At 28.2% G+C, this 25,238-nt stretch overlaps 1 protein-coding gene across 3 annotated transcripts in view; it reads right to left on the bottom strand.

Moving 5' to 3' along the window:
* LOC132929317 (neuropeptide Y receptor type 2-like) overlaps window positions 1-25,238 on the bottom strand; it is a 170,171-nt gene that overhangs the window by 69,701 nt on the left and 75,232 nt on the right. For all 3 annotated transcript variants that reach the window (XR_009662091.1, XM_060994593.1, XM_060994590.1), the window contains one exon: window positions 20,099-20,385. Coding sequence is in view for 2 of the 3 variants with exons in the window: in XM_060994593.1 (XP_060850576.1) it covers window positions 20,099-20,385 (287 nt within the window). In the remaining variant the exon portion in view is untranslated. The remainder of the gene's footprint in view (window positions 1-20,098; window positions 20,386-25,238) is intronic.

Here is a 25,238-nt window from a genome sequence, read left to right as displayed (position 1 = left end):
GTCTGTTATATCCATTCGAGTTGAAGTTGAACGAGTAGCATAGTATAATGTGTCTCAATAATAATATTATATTATTATTATTATGTAACGAGCAACGACGCGATGAAAATGGAATGAGCGAATACTTTACGGAGGAATTATTATTTATTATGGTTAGTGCAATTTGGCGAAGCGATTTTTACTTTTTACACTGTGAACCGAACGATAGCAGGGAGCCATTATATTGTGGTCTGTGGGTTTTACAATGACGCCTGCTATGGCTTTTTGCCGATTAAATTCTTTTCGGCAGGTAACAAATTGTGCGCGGCACTCGCACTCCGTATAATACAATATAATGGATTGAAAATCCAACAAACATCATTATTATGCTCTGAACTATACAATATTTATTAATATAAAAACCGTAAAAAAACAGCGCAGAGGAAGAAGTATATTTTGTTTGTTAATTGCACGCATTGGAAATAACGTACCGGCTCAAATTTTGTGCTGTTTACATGAATACAACATAATATTATACAATATATATATATTATATATTATATTGTTATGCTGTGCGAGATATCACGAAATAAAACGGATTTTATATAATTTGACATCGCTCTCAAATACTATTTAAATGGACATTTAGATCAAATGTGACCGACCTGTCAAACATCAGTTACTGATAGAGGTACATTATATATAGAATCTCATCATGTTATATATTTTACGACGAGTTTTCTTATTTAAATACTGAATATTTTTACAATTATTTTATATTCTATTCGAATCACATCACGTCATATCAGAACACGATTTGAACGTTTAATGCGATGACATTATCGAAATTACCTAATTTATACCATATTCAATAATATTATTTTATCGGTTGGGGTATTACCTATAAACTAATAATAATGTTGTTTACATAAATTCGTAATCAGCTATATTTACGTTTCAGCGTTGCATAATATAATATATTAAAATTTGGGCGTGCGATAATTTTAACTTTTAAAGTTGTAAAAACTGTAAGAAAAACGTTGACATATTTTTTTATGCTCTTCTGTTGTATATTATGTATAAAATAAACGTAAATTATATTTATGAATTACGTGTATAATACGAGGTTGTTATTTTAATAATAAATATCTGTTGTTTCAAAATATAATGTAAACTTTTTTAAATTTTATTTTTTTGAAAATGTATGACACTTGCGATTTTAAAATGATGTACAATATGACTCTATTTTTGTTGAAAAAACTTTTTTACTAAAATTCTCTAATAATATCCTACACGAAGAAAAATACCAAACAAAAAATATTGACGATTAGACAGAATATTTTAATAGAGTTGAATTTAACATAAATTTTAAAATACCTAAATAATATTATCTTTACAATTTTTTTTTACGCTTACAATTGATAAACTATGGTTATAATTTTCAATATTACTTTACGTTTAATTCATTTTTATTATTATTATTTAAATACATATTTCAATATTTTTTTTAACACGCATAGAATTTTATAAAATTATAAATATTATGTAATTACATGAGAAACACAATTAGAAGGCTGTGCATGAACGGCATTAAGAACTTGTTTATACATATTTGAATAATATGCACATTTTAAATTAATAATAATAATTTAATTGTTATTTAACTGGTTTTTAGTTTTAATATAATATGTAATTTTTGGGATGGTATGGTTCTGTTAGTATTATCTGATATCGGTAAATTGGCTTAAATTTAAGCGATTTGAGAGTATGATAAATTTGTGACGGGTTAGGAAATATATATTTTAGGCAACCGTAAGAATTTCTTTTAATTTTTAAACAGAGTTTAGATTTATTGTTGTATTTCATTTTGGCTTACACTTTTCAGTTAAAGAAATTATTATTATTTTTTTTTTTTTAAGTTTAATATTTTTGAATAATGGATATTCATTGTAACAATTACAAATTATTAATTATAAGGTGGAGGATGAATTTTACTGGTAGTTTTCGATTTTGGATAAGAAACAAAAGAGTGTAGATCATTACAGCTTTTATGGCGTGGATTACTATTGCTTTAGTTTTTTGTTCGTCCGTAATTTTGGCAGTTCATTCACCGAGGGCTCGATTTTTATCTTCGTATAGCACATTTAATTTAATAAAAAATGTCACTGTTAATTAATGATGGTTCGGGGTCAATAAAAAATGGAGGCAACGGGGTTTTGTGTTTGGTTATGTAATACACGTTGGTAATGTTTTGGTCAGGTTGTTTGTTGATAAATGTAATTGGAGTGACGCCGTGGGTTGCATCATTCATTTTATATAGCTAATTGTGACTCGTTAAAGGTATCGACTATCACGCGGCTGAGACAGCAATAACTGTATACTTTCGTCCAACAAGATACGATATTGCAGGTATGCTGACAGTTATTTATTATTGTGAATAATTAAAAAAAAAAAAAATAGTAAATAGACTTGTGTGATTGTTCCTAAAGGGTTTTTTTAAAGTGGAGATTTAAATCTGAGAACATTTTCTTATGTATTTTTATTATGTCGCTTCACTATTTTATACAACGTGATTTTAGATTCTTATGTTTATTATATTTTGTAACTATTTTTGCGTATATATGAGTTCTGTGAAATCGTTGTTATTATTATTTTAATCATAAAATATACGATTTAAGAACTATATTATTGTGTATTATTAATGTTATTTATTTATGAAATGAAAAAATTAGTTCTTCTTTCAATAAACTATTAAATAGAGAAATGAATTATTTGATTTTACATGCGATATTATTATATTAAGCGTCCATTGTTCTTCTATTATTTAAAAATAAAATGATATTATGTCAATATTCCTGTATACTATATAAAAATGTAATATAATTAATACGAGTAATTAACATTGTTCCGGAGATAACAGCTTATGTTTTTGTAACTAAAAACCATAAAACTAAGAAACAAAAATAATAAGTAATTTAAGGAAATTTAAGCTATTCACAGCGAGAGATAATATTATGAAAACCAAATAATTTAATAAAAGTAAGTACTCAAAACTTTCATGAAATGATTTTGAAAATTTATTTATTTAAGTTTTATAATTTAATAAATATTCAAGAATAAAGTTGAATGATTCGTTTCAATTTAGACATCACAATATTACATTTTGTTAATTAACTGATTTAAGTTATGGCCAAGTTTTTGTTTAACTATCTCTCAAAAATGTTACACAAATTCATGTATTTTACATATTATACACGAAAAGGATACCTGTTTATGAAATCAATATAGTTTTATTATATTTTGATATTAAGTAATTAAATAATTAAATTAAAAATTCCCATGTATAATTAATTCAAAAAAACATTTTTGTATACAATTATATTATTATAAACTATATAGTCACTATACGGATACAAAAATAGTTTTGTAATTCATTATTTTAAATATAATTACACACAAAAGGTAAGCGAATTACTTAATCATTTTTAATATTATAATATAGCGAGTAATGAAAAACACCTGTATTAGTGCTTATTATTTTAAATATTTTCGATTTTTAATTTAATTAAAATGTAAATATTATATCGTAATTACAAAAAATTATCACAACTTTTTATCTACCCACTGTAATTATTTAACTTAAATTATTGTAGATAAACCGTAGTAAAACGTTTTTCCAAATTTAAAAACTGTACCTAGAGGTTTTAATGGCGTTGGTGGGGAAAAAAGGAATCGATTCGTGCCGCTAATATTTTAAACTCGTAAAACAAACGAAAGGATAGTAAAACACTTATTACCAACATGCGAGCTTGCAGTGCGCGTTGTTTGGCTATAAAGTTACACGCCACAGTATGTAAATACATACGTGTTGTTTACGCTTTTGAAAAATAACTTTAATTTATTTTTCAAGCCAGATTGACAAAACTAGTTTCAAGTAATTTTTGCATTTTTGTTTTAGTTGGCTTATATGGTCCGTAGTAGAAATATTCATTTTTCTTAGTCATTAAAAATACATTTTTTCTACCCCAACAAATTACCCCTCGACAAAGAAACATATTTTGTAATACCCACGTGCCCATAATGAGTGCATGCATGAAGGGTACTCTGGTGAATTAAATGCAATTTTAGTAGACAAGTAAAAACGTTTCCCATACATTTATTTCAGAATTAAAACAATAATATATAGCCTTAAGTACGTATTCCTGCTTGGATTGCCTACTTTTCAAAATTGTATTTGCCTATATCATATTATATTGATGCTGGTATAGTGTATCATTTATATGGTAATTTTTAAATAAGCACCGAAACAATACAACGATAAAAATAACGTTTGTAAGATATCATATACGTTTGAAAATTTGAAAATTACTTTATACGAACAAAACAAATTCAAATCCCACCCTATAGAGTAGGGGCGGCCAAACGGTCGATCGCGGAAAATTTAAAGTCAATCATGCGATGTCACACCTCAACAAAATAATATGTTAATTAGACTTAAGTAATTAGATTTTATAAATTATTATTTATTATTATATTATTTTTAATAATTATTAATTAGTTTATAATACTTGTTGTAAGTTTATATACACTTTATGCAAGTATGTTTCTTAATAACTATAGTCTTCTTAATAACTAAGTCGATCCCCAAAGGTGAAGTATATATCTTATATTTTTAGTAGATCGTGATCAAAAAAAGTTTGGCCACTCCTGTTATAGAGTATGGACTATCTATACACATTAAATGCATAACTAGTTAATAAAAATGTACACTTACGTTCAAACTAAATGGACGTATGAAGTTATAATGATAATAATTGAAATCTTTGGCTTATGTTTACAATATACCGAATTGTTTGCGTCGACCAATAGTATTACGTTTTAAGTAGATACATTTTTTCTGAGAGGGTTAGATCTTTGCGAATCGTTAATATTAATTCTTTATTTAGGCTACGACAATAGTGATGAGAAAATTCCACCCTTTTACGACAAATTGAAATGAGTTGATATAAGGTCATATGATTAATTTTTATTGGGACATTGCATATAAAGGCATATGCCTATATGTATATATATTATCGTTTTTTTATTTCATAGACGAGAGAATAAACCCACATAAAATCAATTATTTTATTGGGGTTCAGATGTTTTGCGGAAACGTTTGAACACTATATAATACATAAAACGTCATAAATATTGTACACTGACATTAAGATTGAATTGACTTACCAGTTACCAAGCTAAAACGAGTCAGATGAGACGTTAGCACTGCTTTCCACAACAGCTCGCAATACGCTTTATTGAGTAAATAATACAATTTTTAATTTATAGTTACTCAATATATTATTATTGTCAACTATGAAGTCATACTACTTCACGTGGATGTAACCAAAACATTAAGCAATAATCGATAGTAAACATTTAGATTGTAAATTAAATATAAGAATTTCCAACCCAAAATAATAGTAATATTTGCATAGATTGTTTGCGGTAAAAATTAAAAAATTAAAAAAATATCGTTATCTTACATATTATTTTATAGTTTAATATAAAAGATGGTATTTTAATGAAAGTTTTTAATGGTTAAATTTTGTAGCCGGTGGGAAAGAAATCGCGTTGAGTAAAACTTGTTAAAACCACTTTGCCACAACCCATAGGTAGACACTAGAAGGCTGATAAAACAGGATTAAATCTACGTAATGTATTGATATATTATCAAATTGATTGTACTTTTCGGTTCGTAAATTTGTTAGTATCTAAATAATTATCAGTGAATAAATCTTAAATAATTAGTAATCAGAGAAACTTTTGTATACTTATAAATTATAATACCTTTGTATATATTATACTAAAGCGTTATCGTCAAACTGAATTATTATCCATTTTCATAGGTTACGAGAAATGCAAATAATGAATGAAGACTTGACGACGTCAAGCAAGTGACCTTTTTCACTACGCACGTGAAAATATATTGCTTTATATTATGTTTCTCAATATAATGCTCAAGTTCATATTTGGTCGATGCGTGCTTACAAACGACTTGATTGACGTTTATTATATTTTTCCTGATAAATTCGAGTATAATGAACGAATAAACGTCAAACTTCACATCACATTATTATTATAATTACAAATTACAATAATGTTCAATAATTATATTGCCCCAATTTGCCCGTGATAATATTATAATATTGTATTTTACGTGGTATATTCATATAGACAATAAGCGTACTAATTGTTATATTACTATAATGTCGCGTTATTATAGATGAACAATACATTTGAATTTGTACTATCCATAATATGTTTTATTGTCAAATAATGCTAATAAAATATTTACTTAGTTTATGCATGTATATTTTTTTTATGTATATGAAATTACGTTTTTTTCCCAAAACTCAAAGTTTTATAAATGTCTATTTATCACCTAATTTGTTTACTCGAAATGACAGAATTGTAGGTTAGGTAGAGTGACTTTTCAAATTTTATTATTATCAGTTTGAAAGGCAAATTATTTCGGAGCTTCTGATTTGGGACATTTATGGGGATATTACATTAATACCTCAAGTATATAAGCCATTTAGGAATTTAGGATTTAGCCATGTTGTATTTACGTATATTAAAAGCTTCATGATAATATTATTCATGTCATTTTAGGGACGGGTGTAATTAATTTTTATACCTTTTATCGTAGAAAAAGACATAACATTTTTAGTGAATACGGACAAACGATAATAATTTTTAGTTTAAAACATCGGAATAACAGTTTTCGTTAAAATTTGATAGTAATTATTGCAATAGTTTTTTCAGTTGATAAACTCGCACGAATCATAGAGCATTAAACGTTAAAATATGAAATGATTCGAATCGTACCGATGATTTAAGTCCGTACAATTTTTATATATTATGATATTATATAATATTAAATTTAATCGGCCTGGTAAGGATTTTAAATCGATATAAAATTATGTTCTGAGACGATATAGCAGTGTGTGACTGTGTATTTTACTACGATATATATCAAATTTGGTTGGTCGCCACGGGAGTTTTACAATAATAATTCACTCTACGTCATAATAAAATGACTGACGCTACCACCACAGAATCCACTTCACTTTTGCCTCGGCGTGGAGGTTGTTATTGATGGATCATTAACTCGCCCCCGGTCAGATTACCCGTTAAATTTGGTTCGGACAGTCAAGACATATAAATTCGGACACCGGACGCGACGGGATACGTTCTGTCAGTTTCTGTTTCACGGTTGGTCGAGATCAATTTTGAGCAGTGTTGGGACTTAACTGAGATACATATAGCTGTATAACGTCATCTGTTACTGTTGCGGCTTGTATCTAGTCACGTTTTTTCGAAGTAACTTTTATCTAGATACTTGTTGTAACTTTGTTATTAATGGATACAAGATGGTTAAATATATATATATATTTTATTTTAAATTTTCAACATTATAGTTTTAGTGCACGTTTTATTGAAACGAATTCGTTCCATTTTAGTATACAATAATTGAGGAATATTAACACATTTGTAGACTAATCACGGTTTACTAATTTAGATTGTGGGTTCATTATCAAATGGAAGATGTATGTTTGAATACCGATTTAATAATACTCCATAAGTTGAGCGATAAATGTATTGGTCTTACAATGATGTATTTTTTTCGTAACTGCAGACACTTCTACAGTAGGAACATTTACCAAAAGTTTAACATAAATCCAGATACATATTTTTAAAATTTATAATTCAAATATTTACGACATTGAGTTATTATATATTAAATAATAATTTATCCACAAACGATTTGTGTTATTATTTAAAAGCTAATAATCGTAAAAATTTAAGATATTCCAATGTTACTTAAATTTCCATTGGGCACAATGACATTACAAAATATTTAGAATAATATCTTAAGATATTATAAAGGCATTTGAAATTTTTGATGACCTACCTAAAGCAAAGTTATTCCCCCAATATAATATTCTCGATTACCATACACTATTGCAATTATTTTTTATTGATTGCTCTTCGTCGAAATAATTAGTAATAAAACAATGTAATTAATAATTATAATGACTTTTATAAAAATAAAAATATTTCATTACGGTATATTATTATTATTTTATTCAATTTGGATTTTCAAGAATTGTAATATTTTGAATTTTCTATAATTTTTTTTAATTGCATTATAACTAATTTATAAGTTAATGATTTACAAATTATTTTATTTATGATATTTTTTGTTTTCTATTATACATTTATTATTATTTTTTTTGTTATTTTTTCCGTATATAATATTATTCTGTATAGTATATTCTATATACTCGTCAATGGTTTACGCTATTCATAGATATTTGATTCTCGACCTTTCATGATCAATATTTATACTTTAAAAGTTTGTTCTACGGTTTTCGTGACACGTGTTGCGAGTATAATATTTCAAAGACCAACTACTTTAAAAGTTTCTATCGACGTATTGCATTTAAATTTAAAATATGCACTATGCATGTTAATAGCAAATTTTACCTGCAAATTTTACCGATTGCATGTAATATGAAGGTTAAAGTTAATATAATTTTAGATTGAATTTATAAAAAAAATTAAATTAAATATTAGGATTTATAGTGAAATCGAAACGATTGAACGGTAATAGTTGATTGAGGTGTTGTAGCAAATACACTAGCAAAGAAATATTTTGAAGTGCTATTCCAAGAAATAAGAATTACAGTAGTTATAATGTTAATAATATTATAGTGTGATTTTACAATCGGCTGCAAATATTTTTTTTTTATTCCATCTTATTAAAATGGATTTTATGTAGAGTATAAATTAAAATTAACTCATGCACAGAAAATATAATTTATAGTTTTAAATTACCATGTGGATCGAAAATATTGTATCGTTAGCATATTTTTTAGCTAACCCACGCAATTTCATAAAGTGAATTTGAAAATAACCTCAAGAAATAACTAATTAAATTTAATCCCTCATCCTTACAGGTATTTTTGCGTCTGTAATGAAAACTCTTTAGTTTGCAACGTTCTTACTTAAGTGCATGGTTCTAGGCGCTTAAACTTACCAAGCTAAGCCAACGAACTCAACCAAACCGTACATATTTTAAAAATAAATGTAATCTTCATATAGTTCTATTAAATCCCTTTGTAGATAAATTATTTACTTAGAAGAACAGAAAAACGCTTTATAATTCGGAAACTGGATTAATATAATTCATATGTGCGAGTTTTACGTATTATTATTATGATTTTATTTTGGTTAATATTTATTTTACATTGCAATTATTGGTGTTTTTTAAATAAAACAATAACGTATACCAAGTTAATATGAGCATATTTTTGCAAATATAATTATTTGCATGTGGTTTTGCATACAAATGCAAGGTTACATGCAACGTATTTGTTCAAATAACTTATTGAGAACGTGATCACCACATGCATTGTTCTTGAATTATACAAGCGCAATTCATTAGCAGTTACAATATCTTTTTAAATATGAGTCTTGAATTAATTTTAAAGATGTATTTATTTTTCCTGTAGCGATGATAGGTATGATTCGTCCTTATAAATTTAAAATAGTAAATGTGTGCAATTTATCCAATATATTTTTATCAACTTGGTACCTATTTTAAGATCAATCTCCAATTTTGTTAGGCGTTTTTTTAACGGTATACCTTCTAAAGTTTTGCATTGTCAACTGTACTGTAACACCATAACTTTATGTTTATGAATTTTTTCCGAGTAAAAAAATGTTGAGGTTGTTTTGTTAAATATTAATGGAAAACTACCACATTTTATTGGACTTTATTTTCGCTAGTAATGATTTTTTAAGTTTGTGCTTCCTGCAGCACAATTTTATATTATTGAATTTCTTTCAAGTGAAAAATGTCTTGAGTTCGACGCTTCATTTTACCGATGGTAAAACCTAGTATTAATTGAAATATATCAAAGCTGTTTAAGGACACTCAAATCGTATGAAACATCTGATAATACTTGAAAAAATTCGAAAAATTTGATCGTACAATTTTGATAAAAACAGCAAGTTGTTAAGTTATAGAAATATAACGATATAAATTAATTACCTGATTGTGATATCGGCACCACCGTGAAAGCAAACTATAAGTGTTAGCAATATATTATATTTTTAATTTTTTTTCTTATTTATTTCCTCATTTCATGAAATACATATTTTTATATCTTACCTCGAACAAACATCGACCACCACAAAGATACTTTCAAATTTAAGAATTCCCTAATCCTAATTATATTTGTAAATACATATAATTATAAATTGTTCTTTATCAACAGCTAGTAAGTTCTGAGATGGAAAGAGTCTAAATTGTGTCAATATAAAACGCAATTCTCAATAAATAACAGAATCCGTGTGATTATCTGTACTGTCTGGTACATACCATCACCCACTTGGAATCCAGTGGGAGACATTCGATATGTATCTTCTATCAGATGAAACTATACAATTATATATATATATATATATATATATATACATATATAATATTGCAAAAATACTTCATTGACGACGACAGTTCTCTTATTACAACCACATGTAAATATGTTATAATAATATATAATATATTTTTTGTATTTTCAAATTATAACTATTTTTTTTTTATCAAATTCTTACGTAATTGGTTATAATATACCAAACGTTTTTGAAGATTTGGTTGTTGATTACTATGACTAGTACTTATTTGAAATCGTATAATCACTATAGATTGATGTCTTGAAATTTCCATCGATCTTCTATAAGACAACTATCGCACACAATATTTTTAATTTTACTTCAGTGGAAAAAAAATATCAATAAAGAAATGAAAGAGTTACATTTACATTTGGCTACACGGTTGATAATCAATCCATTTATCATTAGTGCAATAATTAAGCAAAATATAATACGGTTACGACGCGTTTTTTGTCAAACAAAAAAGTGATGGCAAACTCTCCAGATTTTTAAGATTAGTAAAAATTTCCAGATTGACCTACTTTCTTGAATCAACATTATATTATTTTCCAAAAGTATATATTGTATCACAGTGGCGTACTTAGACCCAAATTTGGGGGAGAGGAGGTTTATTTGTTAAATAAACAATTCGTATGATCAAAAATATATATCTCATAAGAAACTAGTTTTTCCTAAACATTTCAGGGGGGGGCTATCCCCTGCAGTATACCACAGTTTTATGTATCATTTATAATCAAAATTTAAAGTTCAAAGTTATAATCACTTTTTAAAATGTGTATATCAATATTATTATACAAATTAATCTTAACTAACAATTTTTTTATTTAATCTTTCTATTATATAGTCATATAATTTCGATAATAATAATTTTAGCAATAACCTACCGCTAAACAAATCGATTCGAATAATTATTTTTTTATTACACTTAACTTTTTTTTTTAATGTTCATTGTTCATATAAAAATAAAATAATAATGTACAAATGAAGGTCTTACAGGCTTAGAATAAATATGTACTACATCGGGTAATACTATAGTAAATACTGGAGAATTCACCATCGAGACAGAGCGTAGGTTATTAAAACCGGGAGAGTTTACAATCGGCCGGGCACAAAGTACATGGAACACGTATAGAAGCTGAAAGTTGAATAAGAAAGCGTATTAAACTTTGCACGGTGGTCGAGTATTATTCGTCAAAATATATACCCCATATAATATCTTGTCCAATTTTATAAAATATATTGAAGATACTCGTGGTAAAGTGATGGATGCTCAAAAAAGTTTTTCGACGCGTAAACGTGAAATTTATACGTAATCGTCACAATGCATATATTATAATATTTGCATTATACCTATATCGTTTTCTCTCGAGACACAATCAACCGCCCCTTTACTGAACTCCGTTGTCTAACGCATATAATGTATAACCGTCTACACCAGTGTCGAATTGAATTATTATCCGAAATCCGACGGTTTTAATGAAGCTTTATTTTTTATATGTTTTATTTATACATAGTACATAATACATATATATATATATATATTATGTATATATATTAAATATCTGATTTTAATCAACGAAGAGAAATAATTATCAGTAATAATTTTGTATGGATACGTCGAATATTCTCCGTTCTATCTATATATTTTGAACCTATTAATGCAAAATTATTAAAAATGTTGCTTATCGGGCGTCCACGTTCTATAAAATACGATAATACCTACGTCCAACGTATTATTATATTAGGCACTCTATTTTATTACTTGTTTTTTTTTTTTTTGTACGTTATATTCATAGTTCACGTTTTATTTCAATAATTATATATATTTACAATGAGCGGCGGTTAATGTGGTAATTTTTTTTTTACAACTGTACAATACCATCCATACACAAAACCCATTCGAAGTGTGCGCCGCAATAAACGATAATAGAATATTATTTTTTAACAAAGAAAATTATACTTTATATCGCACAATACAGACATTATGACGTTATTATACACGATCGTCGTATATACCACCGGTTCGCGATCGAACGAGACGCCAATGAACTGTACGTTCATACATAATGCGTATATTATAATAATACGATATATACGTCACTGTGCCGCGCAGTATAATATTATAATATATGACTGTAACTTTCCTATTATTATTATAATTATTATTATACACATAATAATGCTGTCCCAGTTCGGAATTCCGTTGAAATGTTTAATATTTGTCGTCAAACAATAATATACACAGTACTCGCTTACGACGAGCTGCCCGTTAGATCTTGTGCGACGCAAATATTAATTTCTAGTACTATATAATAATAATATATGGATTACCACACGATAAACGACCATTAATATTAACCAAGTATTCCTAGTATTCGGATGCTGGGTGCTGTGAGTTTAACTATAACAACTTCCGTCTAATCTCACCTATTGTAATATTTAATGCACAATATTATTATTACGGGGAATAGAATATTATACGCGTTGGTTACTTGGCGGGTCCAAATAACGCGTTTGAATTCGGTCCCAATAAAAATCACTTTTTCGAATGTTCCAATCATTTTACACAGTTTAAATACTGGGAGTTTTCTCCTACAGTGTGTGTGCGTGTGTGTGCAGAATTTTCATTTACTTCACAACGAACTATACCTACACTATATTGTATGACAGAAAATTTAAATCAGAATTGTATTCTACCCTCGCAGACATTTTTTTTTTTTATTCGTCAAAGAAGAGATCCAATGAGAAGTATATATCTAAAACAAAGAAACACACTTAAAGTCGAGAAAAAAGGAAAAGTCACTTGATAAACAAAATAAATGAAAAATCGGATGACTGCCAAATCTCGAGTTTCCAATTCGTAAAATCTGTACGTTATAAATGTATACCGTATTGATTTTATATTACTATTATTTATTTTAATAAACTTCGACTTATTAGTTATTCTATATTGGGTTATTATACACGACCGCTTTATTATTATTATTCGTTTTTAATGATTATTGTGTGTATTGTATTATATTCGATAATAGGTGTACTATAGGTGTAGTTAATCTGTAAAACCGTTTTCAGTTTAATATACAATAATTGTTCAACTCTAGTCGTACAATTTCATTTTGACTTGGTTTTGTATTGAAACGAAAGTTCAATAACTAATTTGTACCTATTATATTAAATACCTATTATATGTATAGGTTACCCGAGAACACTAATTCAGCAATTCAAAACCAACCGTCGAATGCGTCTCTTTACACGCGGTACGGTGACAGCTATTTTTGAAGGTGAACAATATTATTTTTTTTTTCTCTTCACCCGCTCCATATTATTTTCGACGGAAATCGGTATATTCGATTGAAACGTTTCAAGTCGAATGCGATATAATATTATGACAGCAAGTGGGTATAATACCTATATACCACTATGTACTGTATATAGACGAAATCATAAAACGCGACGTATAGCCGACGATGTTAATGTTTGGGTAACCGAATTATACGCGGCAATGATAATTATCGCACTGTTCGGGCTCGTGGATTAGAAATTAATCCACGTTCGATCGTTAATCTTACGTTTCACCGCCCCCGTTTACGGGTTGACCTATGCTCCGTGTTATATTATATATATGCCCGCGGAGCTTATCGACGTGCCCGTGTTTAGCGATTCGATTAATTATGCATAATAATAGTATAATAATAATATTGTTGTGCACACATCATTATAGTTGGCCGACGCACTGGCGGGTGGGCGGATAATACGGTGTACAGCGCAGAAATCGGTTAACTCGTCTTCGGCATCGCCTGATAACATATAATAATAATAATATATTATAATATATTATGTTATTGTGTACACTTGTACTAAACTGTCTGATACGCACAATACGTGCATATTATTATGCGCAACGACTCGAATACTATATAAATAGGTACACAGATCGCACGAGTCGTTAATTATATCGTCACCGGATATGTACGCACGGTAACGATAATAATACATAATTATATACGCGACGTCTATAATACTGCAGATAACTAAACGCACTACAACGCGGCGGTTGTTGTTCTACGTTTGATATCTTCATCCGTTGTCAAAAATCACGTTCACGTGACTTGCGAGAGTCTTGTTTCGACGACTGTAAACAACAATTTATAATACGGTACGAATTAAGTCAAGTCCGGGGCTGTGTGCGAGAAACTGTCAATAATTTCGCACTAAATATGTCATTGGCAATATAATATATATAATATACGTATTATAATATATGGACAAGACCGGTGTTGTACGATTGAGAACGTTTTACCTTTTTAGCAACACGATTGAGAACGATGTCGGCAGATCAAAGAAACAATATTTTGTACCTTAAAATCAAACGATTGAGAACGATTTTTCTAGCGACGTTGCCATTTATCTTAACTTTTAGTAATAATATTTAGGGCTGGGAATTTGATGCAAAAGCATCTCTTTTTGGTGTTTGGACACATGCAGTAATTTCTGTTTTAAAGGAGACCCAAACACAAACCGTGGCAGTAATCAACTCCATTGAAAATAATATTACAAAAACCACGGCCAGCAAAGATTATAATCGTATTGTTTCAACAATTAATTTATATAAAGAGTTTGAACAAAATAAGGACATAATAAGGTATTTAAAATTAACCGGAAATAAGTACTTGGGAAAAAAAATTTAAATTGTGTATATACTGGCAAATAAATATTGATTTTTTAAATTTTTAATCTTAAGCTGACAAATAAAATAGGTATATAAATATATTGTAAATAAATATTAATTTTTAAAAATTTTAATCTTAAGCTGACAAATATGTTGTATATAAATATAGATTCCAGGTAAGTTTATTTTGTAACCAAAATATAGTAATTGATATCTTATAACTATTGTATATTTATTATTTTTATTTTTAATTAATGTGACAACGTTGCATAAAAGTTAGCAGGTAAGAACGTTCTCAATCTTGCTATTAAAAAAGGTACGGCCGATAAGGACCGTTCTCAATCGTGTTCTACCCGACAAGACTTATTAGTCTGACAATCCTGAAATATGCGATTATGTGCTATCTAGATATACAAACCGATTGTATCTATGCAGGTATTTATTATACGTCCTTTGTACCTCTAAACGACTGCGCACTAATTTCGATCGAATAACGTGACACAAATATTAAATTGAAATATTCGTTTATATATTAATTGAATCGATCAGAGTGCATGCGTATCGCGAGAATCTGTATCCAATGCCTCGGGAAATTGTACAGAATTGCATATTACATGTTTTTACCTATACTATACATATTATAATAATATATTATAGTTAAAATATGACATGTATGTTACGAAGGTCGAAGGATATATATCATGTATGTATCTATAATTTATATAAATAAATTAAAGTACAGTTTTTTTTGGCCTTGGATACAAATCTACAATGCTAAAAGTACTATTTAAATCAGTCGGGTCGAGTCGTATAATTTAATATCATAAAGTTATATAATTATTAATTATGCTAATGTTCTTACAATTGAAATACCTACGCAAAGTAAAATTTTGAGAGCATAAATTTTTATTTGAAAACTTATTTCCTGCGACAACGTAGCAAAAAAAACGAGTATATTTATATTTATATTGAACACCTGCAGAGATAACTATCCCTCGTACTTATTAATAGTCATATTATTATTAATTTTTTGTTACACCGTTCGGACAAATCATCCCGCAAACATTAAGTTCTCTATTAAAAAGGGGAGGGTATGTGTGGCCAACACCGTTATAAATCAATTGGATGTCAACGATTGGGACCCGGGTATAGAGCGAGTATATTATATTTTATTCATGCGCAATTCGAAATAATGTTAAAATAATAATTATTTATACGTGGAGGGACGGATGTTGTGGTTTACGATTTAGGGCTGGTGTGCGGATCTCGATCTGTGGCTGGGATTAAACTTACCGAACGGATTTTGGTATGGAGATCCGGATTTATTGCCCTCGGACCATACGCATCGGTACGTAATCATATATTATGGAATATTATTGTAGGTGGGGATTATATTAATATTATTGAAGTGTATATGTATGGCATGTTCGAAAATTCGGAAACAAAACATAAAATATGCAACAACAATGTAACGGAATCGCGAAAACTTTTCTAAACCGACTTGGTAGCCGCAGATGAAGATTTTGAGCGTATAATATAGGCCACTACTATAATACGCACACTAAACGATAACTGAGTATATTATGATCATTCGGCCGTCGAAGTGGTTTTATTTGCACAACAATTATAAAAGTGGCTTATTGAAGTGTATTTTGAAATATTATTATTCGCCGAGGGCTTATTATTTTTATTTTGTAATTTATCTGGTTTTATCTAAGAGAGAGCGAAAAAATTTTAAATTTTCGATCGAACGAAAGTTTCTTTAAGTTTTCCGATGCTGAAGATTTGGACCCTCGAGCGAAATACATAAATCGTAAGTAAAACTTTCGTCTCATGTACATCAGCGTTGGCATATGTACCGATCCTAGCCCATTAATTACACTGATTTGTCGCGCATGTATATGTTAATGTTAATGTTTAATTATGAAATTATGTTATTTCGTAAGATACCTATCTAAATAGTTAATACGCTGACCAAATAAAGGCGATAGTCGTATAATTAATTTAACTAGAAATTTTATAAATTCCCTGTTATCGTTTAGTTATGTTGTTTGCATTGGAAATAGTTAGGATAAAATGAAATTTTTGAAACATTTGAACTAATTGGTGTCATTTTAACAATCGATAAAAAGTACGATTTAATAAATTAAATAATAATAATCATTATGATATATACGACCAGATAGTAGTCGATATATTTAAAATACCAGTATATTGCGTAACTCAAAATATCATCAAAATCAATTTTTAAATAATAAATAGTAGGCATTATTCCACCTAGTTAATATATATATATATATATATTATATATTTATTTTTTTTATAGTATAAATAAATTATATCGTGTAGAAATTTATTTAAGTATTTCATATATTGTTTATATTTTAATGTATTCATATTGAAATAATTGTCAAATTGTTACGCATTTTTTTTTTAGTTTAGATTTAAATTTTGTCTAAATTTATGTAAAAAATACTTTAATTATAAAATATATTTCTGAGTGAAATCAATATTCTTTATAATCGAAATAATAATTTTATATCCACTATTCGACTAAACATTTTCAACAAATGATATGTATATAATTCGACTATTCTCAATCATGAGAAAAGCATCTAGAAAAGCATGTAGCAAAGCTAGTTATTCTATAGGAATTCTAAATTCTAAATGAATTTGATTTTAATGTAAATATGTTGATGATAGTCGCCTGTTAAATTATAAAATAACGAATTCTATACTTTTCGGTAACATTTAGTACGGCGCAGTACAAATCAGGAATATAATATTATAATATTAAATTATCTTATTATTATTATATCCATCCCGTATTTCAGACAATTTATTATGTTATAATCCTTATGAAACTCTTTTACCCAATATCTGTTGACAATTTTATATATATAAAAAAAAACCACCATAAGTTCATAAGGAGATTTGCATAATCCTACGACATCTATTCGCTATTTACCATTGCATATATATGTATGGCTCGAATTATTTATAAATTAGCAAATACAGATCCGTTTATATTAAATTGTATTTTAGTATTGGTTTCGATCAATATGAGTCATCCGCGAATCAGAGTAACTAATTTTAATCCATATTTTCATATTATAATCAAATTATAAAATTATTTAACGCACATGTCGTGAGAAAGTAGGTTAAGTTAAACTTAAAATACATATACTCTAAGAATAATATTGAACATTTTTCATGTATACCTATGTAATTTCAATTTCAATTTAAAATACACTATTATTGCGTTTGATTGAGCGGGTATTTAGATATTTATATACATTTTTTATTTGTGAGCATTTATTTATTTCAAACGTCAAACTTGTATTTATATTTTTAAACATATTTCATTACATGATAATTCGTTTGTGTTAAAGTTTGAGTTTCAAGTCTATCGAAAAATCATTATACGTATAATAATATTGTATACATTTTTTATTGGGTAATAAATAATTATATCTATTTTTATGTTGGAAGATATTACGTGCTAGTTAAATTACATTACATATTGATGTTATATATACTATATATAATATATACATTGCGGTATTATGTTACGTGTATAAATATATATATATTAGTATATTACAACTTAAAAAGAGTTATATTTTAATTTTATCGTTTACTCGTGCAAATAAAAATATTCACCACTCAAGTCATTTTATTATAGTTTCTTACCCAACTACACACAATGATAACGAAAAATAAAAGAACAAAATATAAGCACATTTTGCTTTCATTCTATTGTTTTAATAAAATTATTTCTTATATTATCATACAGACAATTCTATATACATTTTAAAATAAAACAATATTGTTTTCTGAACGACCGTTGACTATATTAAAATGATAAAAATGCAATATCTATAAACATTAAGGTTTGAACAAGGAAATATTACTGAAAAATGTTATGACGATGTAAAGACTTAAATATTTGTTTTCAATTTCCTAGTTTATCTGAGTTTTAACTCAATTCCTAAATCCAATCGTACGAATATTTTATTGTAAAAATAATTTATATCAAAAATTTAACGATATTGTGTTTCTACGTAACTGCATTTTATTGAGAAAAAAATAAACTGGGTTTTATAGTTTTTGATATATATATAAAAAAAAAACGTTCTTCGGTGAAATTTGTAATTATTAACATAAGTTGTTTAAAACTTAGTAATTTCAAACGAAGAAGATATAATAATGTTTTTGATTTAAGACAGTTTACAAAGTTACGCACATTTCATGTTATACGAATAAAAAATAAAAAAATAATATTAATATACACTAATATTTTATCCAATTGTTCTTCTCTCTTCGTAAATGCTAGCCAATACCATGTCAAATACAACATTGCTTAACGATATTTACTACCTACATAATATTATATATATATGTATAATAAAATTGTTTTAAAGCTTTAACAATCAAACCAATTATTTATCGAACTATACATATGTTATATTGTAATATAAATTATTACCGAGAAGACTTTAATAGTTCAAATATAAGTTAATTTTATCGAAGTCCATAATTAATAGTTTAACTTATTAAATATTAAATTAAAATACCATATATAGCGAATTATATTAGCTGATAAAAATGTAGTAAAATGCACTTTAAATTTGGTGTATATTGGTAAAAATCTTTAGTAGTACACTTACTATAGGTAATTATTTCCAATTTTAGATACAAATGTATTAAAATATAACTACATTTTTTTCCAAATAATAAAAAATATATAGATGTCTTTCTATACTATGCCATTATAAATGATAATTAAATAACTATAAATTAGTTAAATCAACTATCTATTTCTTTCTTTAATATATCATGCAGTTGTTCAGATTGAAATATATCGAACAGCTCATTATGATTGAAACGCCTAATTTGATTTACGTATTTATATACTGTATTATTGTTATTGCTGATAATAGTTACCTTTCTGAACGTTTCTTGCGGCCACGTCTCCTCGCAAAAATCTTTCCCGTACATCTCCTTGTTAGCCATATAAATGCCGTACGGTAGTGTGGCTACCAAAGAAAATATCCATATGGTGGCGATTATTTGTGCTGTGGTCCATATGGTCATCCTTGGTTGGAACGGGTAGATGATGACGAAGAATCGATCGATGGCGATGGACGTCAGTGTCAACGTGGAAGTGTACACGCTGGTGCCCTGGGCGTAAGGAACTATGTGGCAAAATATCTCACCAAACATCCAATGGCCTGTAAAATGGTGAAAAAAACACGAAGGCTATTAGTTACATTATATTATACAGAAAAAAATATTAGTTCAATACCAAACACTTAAAGACGCACGGTATAAGGTATACCTAGGTACGGTAGGTGTTATAGTAGTAGGTACGGTAGGTGTATATTAATAGTAATACCTATGTCTTACAAATTTAACTTAGTATCATCAATATAACTACGGAATGTGTAAAATGTGTATAAATAAAATCAAACAGACATATATTATACAAGTTTTAACCTTTTATGACAGTGCAGTCTTTTAGAAATTTATCTTTAAACCTGTTACGTATTTATGCCAATACAACCGATATTTTAATTGTAGATTAAGTAATTATTCTTATTTGTACACGTTTGTACATTTGTACATTTTTAACATTCAGCCACTTTACACTATTTTACGTGTTAAATCGTAAAAATATATATTACGATTTATTATAAATAGATAACGTAGGGTGACATGATGCAGATGCGCTACTATTTTTTTTCCAAACGAGTTCTCGGAGAGACCGTTAGGTGACAGCTCGTGACAAGGGCTTTGAGTATGGTATAACTATAATCATAATACGAGGAAAGGTTTTATATAGGTATCAAAATAAAATCACCAGGTGTCTTGCGCGACGTTTACACTTTATACCAGTTGGTAGGTATATGCAGCTCAAGTGACTTTTTATTATTATTTAATATAAGTACACTAACGCCTTAGTATATTATTTCGTTTTAATCGATTTTGGTACAATATATATTTTATGTTCTATAGATATTAATATATTATATTGCTATAGGTTTCTAATAATAAATAGCAAACAACGTGAAGAGGCATAATAATTTAGTTTTACAACCTCTGAAATTTGTCGATTTATTTCACAGACCTAAAAAAGGTGATTCTATAACAGTTTTTCAGAAATCATTAATTTTTGAAAAAGATAAAAATAATGTTTACTATGAAAATACCTTATTTTTGAAGAACGTACAACTATTTTTTGCCATCATCATATTTTATAACACGTTATACACGGTTTCTAAAAAATAAACTGAACGATTTGAGTGAGTGAATAAATAAATTTGTTCCAAATGCGAAATAACACTACTGCCTTTACAGTATTTTTAATTCTAAACTCGGTAATAACATTTAATAGGTATAATTTAGACTAGTATAGGCCACGCATAGGTCAGTCAGCAACAGTTCGATTACGTTCTTTTCAGTTGTTGAAATTAATTCTGAAGGATAAGTCTCCACGGACGTTTTCAGAGGTATATGGCGAAAAAGGATTCGTCTGCATCACAATAATACGAATAACCAAATGGGCACCACGTCGTGCGTACACGCAAACGCACCAACTTTCTGCGAGCACTCCCTTGGAAGCCATTCAACTTAATTTTCCATTCGACAAAGAAGATGCCTCGGGTATGGCGTATACTGTACATGTAAAATTTATATATATACATATAACAAATGTGTGTGCGTAAAGCATACAGATATGCGTGTGTCAGTATACGTACAAAACAATAGTGAAACACAAAAGGGTCGTGTAATAAATTTCGCGGTAATATGTCAAAAAGTAGGAGCGTTTTTCTTTTAATCGCCCCCTCACGATTTCGTCGCAAAAAAAAAAATATAAACATTACTATACGCTTGAAAGTCACGATATAATATATATATATGTAGAATGATTTATAGAGTATATACGTCATACATAGAACAGAACGTATTGTATACCGTATATTATATAATACATTAAATAGTATATTGATTACTGTCATTACTCATATTATTTTAAAATACATAGGTATGATATATATATATGTTTATAATATTATTGCATTGCCACAAAATAACCAATGTCGACTTCAACGAACGATATTCGCCCACAGATGAAAAAGAAAGTGTAATATATTATCGTCGTGGCCAAAACGAATTTATTTCTTTAATACAATTTCCAAGGAGAGTTATTATTTTTATTCAAAAACTTCAAATCTATTTTATGTATAATGTATATACAACATTAAGTTCAATAGATTTTCACATTGTAATTTTAATTTCATCTAAATTATGTATTAATTTTATTCCATATATTTTCAATTCGATTTCTTTAGTGTAGACAATTTGAATCTAATTCGCGTGATTTTCGTTATTCCGAAAATTATTTTGACTCCCGAAAAACAAATTTATAACTTATCAACGTACGGATCAATGTCCCCCACGCATATGCTTCTAATATTTGATTTTGGTCCAAGAGTACCACGACCAGCATCTTTCAATTCTCAAATAATATAATACGTGGAAAAATAGTGATGGCGATGACCTGAGGAGTGCATATTTTGCGAAAAATCCATCCATGTGTCATTACGATTGTACGCGTACACTATTTTTACTTTATTCGCTGTGTAGTAATATCGTATAGAAATCGCAAATTTTTCACTTAGATTTTATATTTTTCACCGCCACACCATCCACCACAGTCACAAAATTCTGCGGTAACCAATTAATCTTTTCGAATATAACGGTGCGTTCCAGATACACCGTGTTTCACACTGACCATCGTAACAATAATAGAATTCATTTAGTCGCCACGATATGATGATAGTAATATATAGCAACAGCAGACGATTAAAATGAGGAATTGACTAAAAAGTCACAGGATGCGAAAAATAATAAAACTCATAAGGTTTTGAGTAAATCGTCTCTGTTTTATTTCGCACACGTACAATACAAATGCATGATATTTATTTCACGGTATTTATTATTATTATTATTTTGACGGAGAGAAGTGAAATACGTTTATCACATTTTATATGTTTCCGCGCGCTTTATTCTCAAAATTAAATTATTATCGTGTACTGAGCAGCGATATGTTATTTTTGTTGATGGCTGCAAACCTTTAAGACCTTTAACAAAACTACTTAACTATACACGATCATCATGTTATTATAATTGTTACACATTCATTATTTTTGTTTAACGACTTTTATTAACGCAAAAAGCTTATAATACAATGGAAATTAATACAACTTAAACTATTTATGTGTATTTATTGAAGAATTGGAAGTAAAGATATATTTTTTATTCGTGGAAAGATTATCGATAGCGTAATTGGTTATATTTCATGAGATATAAATATAAAAATAAACATTATGGCATAATTGAATTTGTTAAAATGTAATAAGGACTTCAATTTTAATTTGTATGGATTCTTTATAGGTAATTACGAGGATTTCAATTGTTTTCTTAACGTCCCTGCTTAACTTTAAGTCGGTTGGACTTGCATCCTGAAGTTCAAAGGCAATTACGAAAATCGGAGAATTTATGCTAAATTATGTGTTGAATTATTAGAAATTAAATGTCTTCTGCTAACAATACAAATGTTTATAACCGTTACGAATTAAAAAAAAAATAATAATATTAAAGAAAAGCCAAATAAAACAAAGAAAATTACGCTTTCAATTATATCGTATTGTTATTTTAAATCGAATCTCAGCTGCATGAACACGTTTGGCAAATAATTTGTCTGTAGGAAAAACTTTTCATTTTCGTCGGAGTGATATTATTTTTGTCGCCATCCGAATAGTAGCTCGTTACTTCAAACAGTTCAAGGCAATACAAAATCACACGGAGTTGTATGTTTCGGCTGACCAAAGTGTTTTTATTTATTTAATGCAGTGTCAGACCGTAATAGCTTTGAACGCGTAAGACGATAATGAAAAAATCAAAAAGATCGCCAGTTTTATTTCTCTTGAGCGTTATCGTTTCTATATACATTATATAGTTTTTCGACTGTGGTCTGTCCGTTTGAAACATATATTGTTTAAAATGTAGATGAGACAAAAATAAAACAAATTTTTAAAACCTGAGTTTCTATACAACTACACGTTTTTCATGCAAAAAAAAAACAACTTGCAATCGTTTTCCACTGGTATGAGGTTTGTCCTCGCAGTTCGATCACTGTCACCGACCTGCAGCTGGTACGGCTACGATTTCGACGAAATATATATTATATTCAATCACAAAAAGTTTATCCTAGATAAATTTTTGCTTCGATAAATCATCGATAAATATTCCGCAATCGCTCTATCGCAATAATGTATTTAAGCGATGCATCGTGCACGGCATGACAAACATACGATATTATTGTTATATAATATTACCACACGAAATGAATCTGGTCAAAAATTGTACAAATGTTTCTCGTCAAAAGAATAACGCAGAGAATAAAACAAATCGTTATTACTACTAGCGCTGAACCAAAATAATATTACATCGAATGGTACTTGACATTCGTGTATAAAACGTACTTTATACAAACCTGCTGGTGGGGTTTTCACGACCAAGTGAAAAATACAGTAAAACTCTTACAAAAAAAAAAAAGTATAATAAATCATTTCAGTATCTTTTATCGTATCAACGTGATGAAGACTGCTTACACAGTTTCATTCGTCTGTATATAGGGATAATACAGATATATATTGTGTGACGAAGCTACGCCACATACATGACACATTGATACTACCACTCACGGTAACGCTTCTTATAATAATACGATACGACAGTGCATCGACAGAAAATCTGATTACAATAATAAATAATGTACAATATATTGAATTATAGGACACTGTTGTACCGTTTTCGCGAGACAACGTCTTATTTTCCGTGATCAAATGTTATAAACTCTTGTAAACGTACTCATCGTAAAATCAAATGTCTCTCTGTGTGATGATAATGCATAGTATTACGTCACAGTGATACATTTTTATAAAATACGATTACTTTTTACAAAAAGTTATACTAGTTGTAATAGAAGATGTTTGTAAACATCACCACAAATTATTTT

The sequence above is a fragment of the Rhopalosiphum padi genome, chromosome 4 (genome assembly GCF_020882245.1).
Source record: "Rhopalosiphum padi isolate XX-2018 chromosome 4, ASM2088224v1, whole genome shotgun sequence".
Classification (NCBI taxonomy): domain Eukaryota; kingdom Metazoa; phylum Arthropoda; class Insecta; order Hemiptera; family Aphididae; genus Rhopalosiphum; species Rhopalosiphum padi.
Note: the sequence above shows the minus strand (reverse complement) of the source record. Positions and strands in the feature narration are given on the sequence as shown.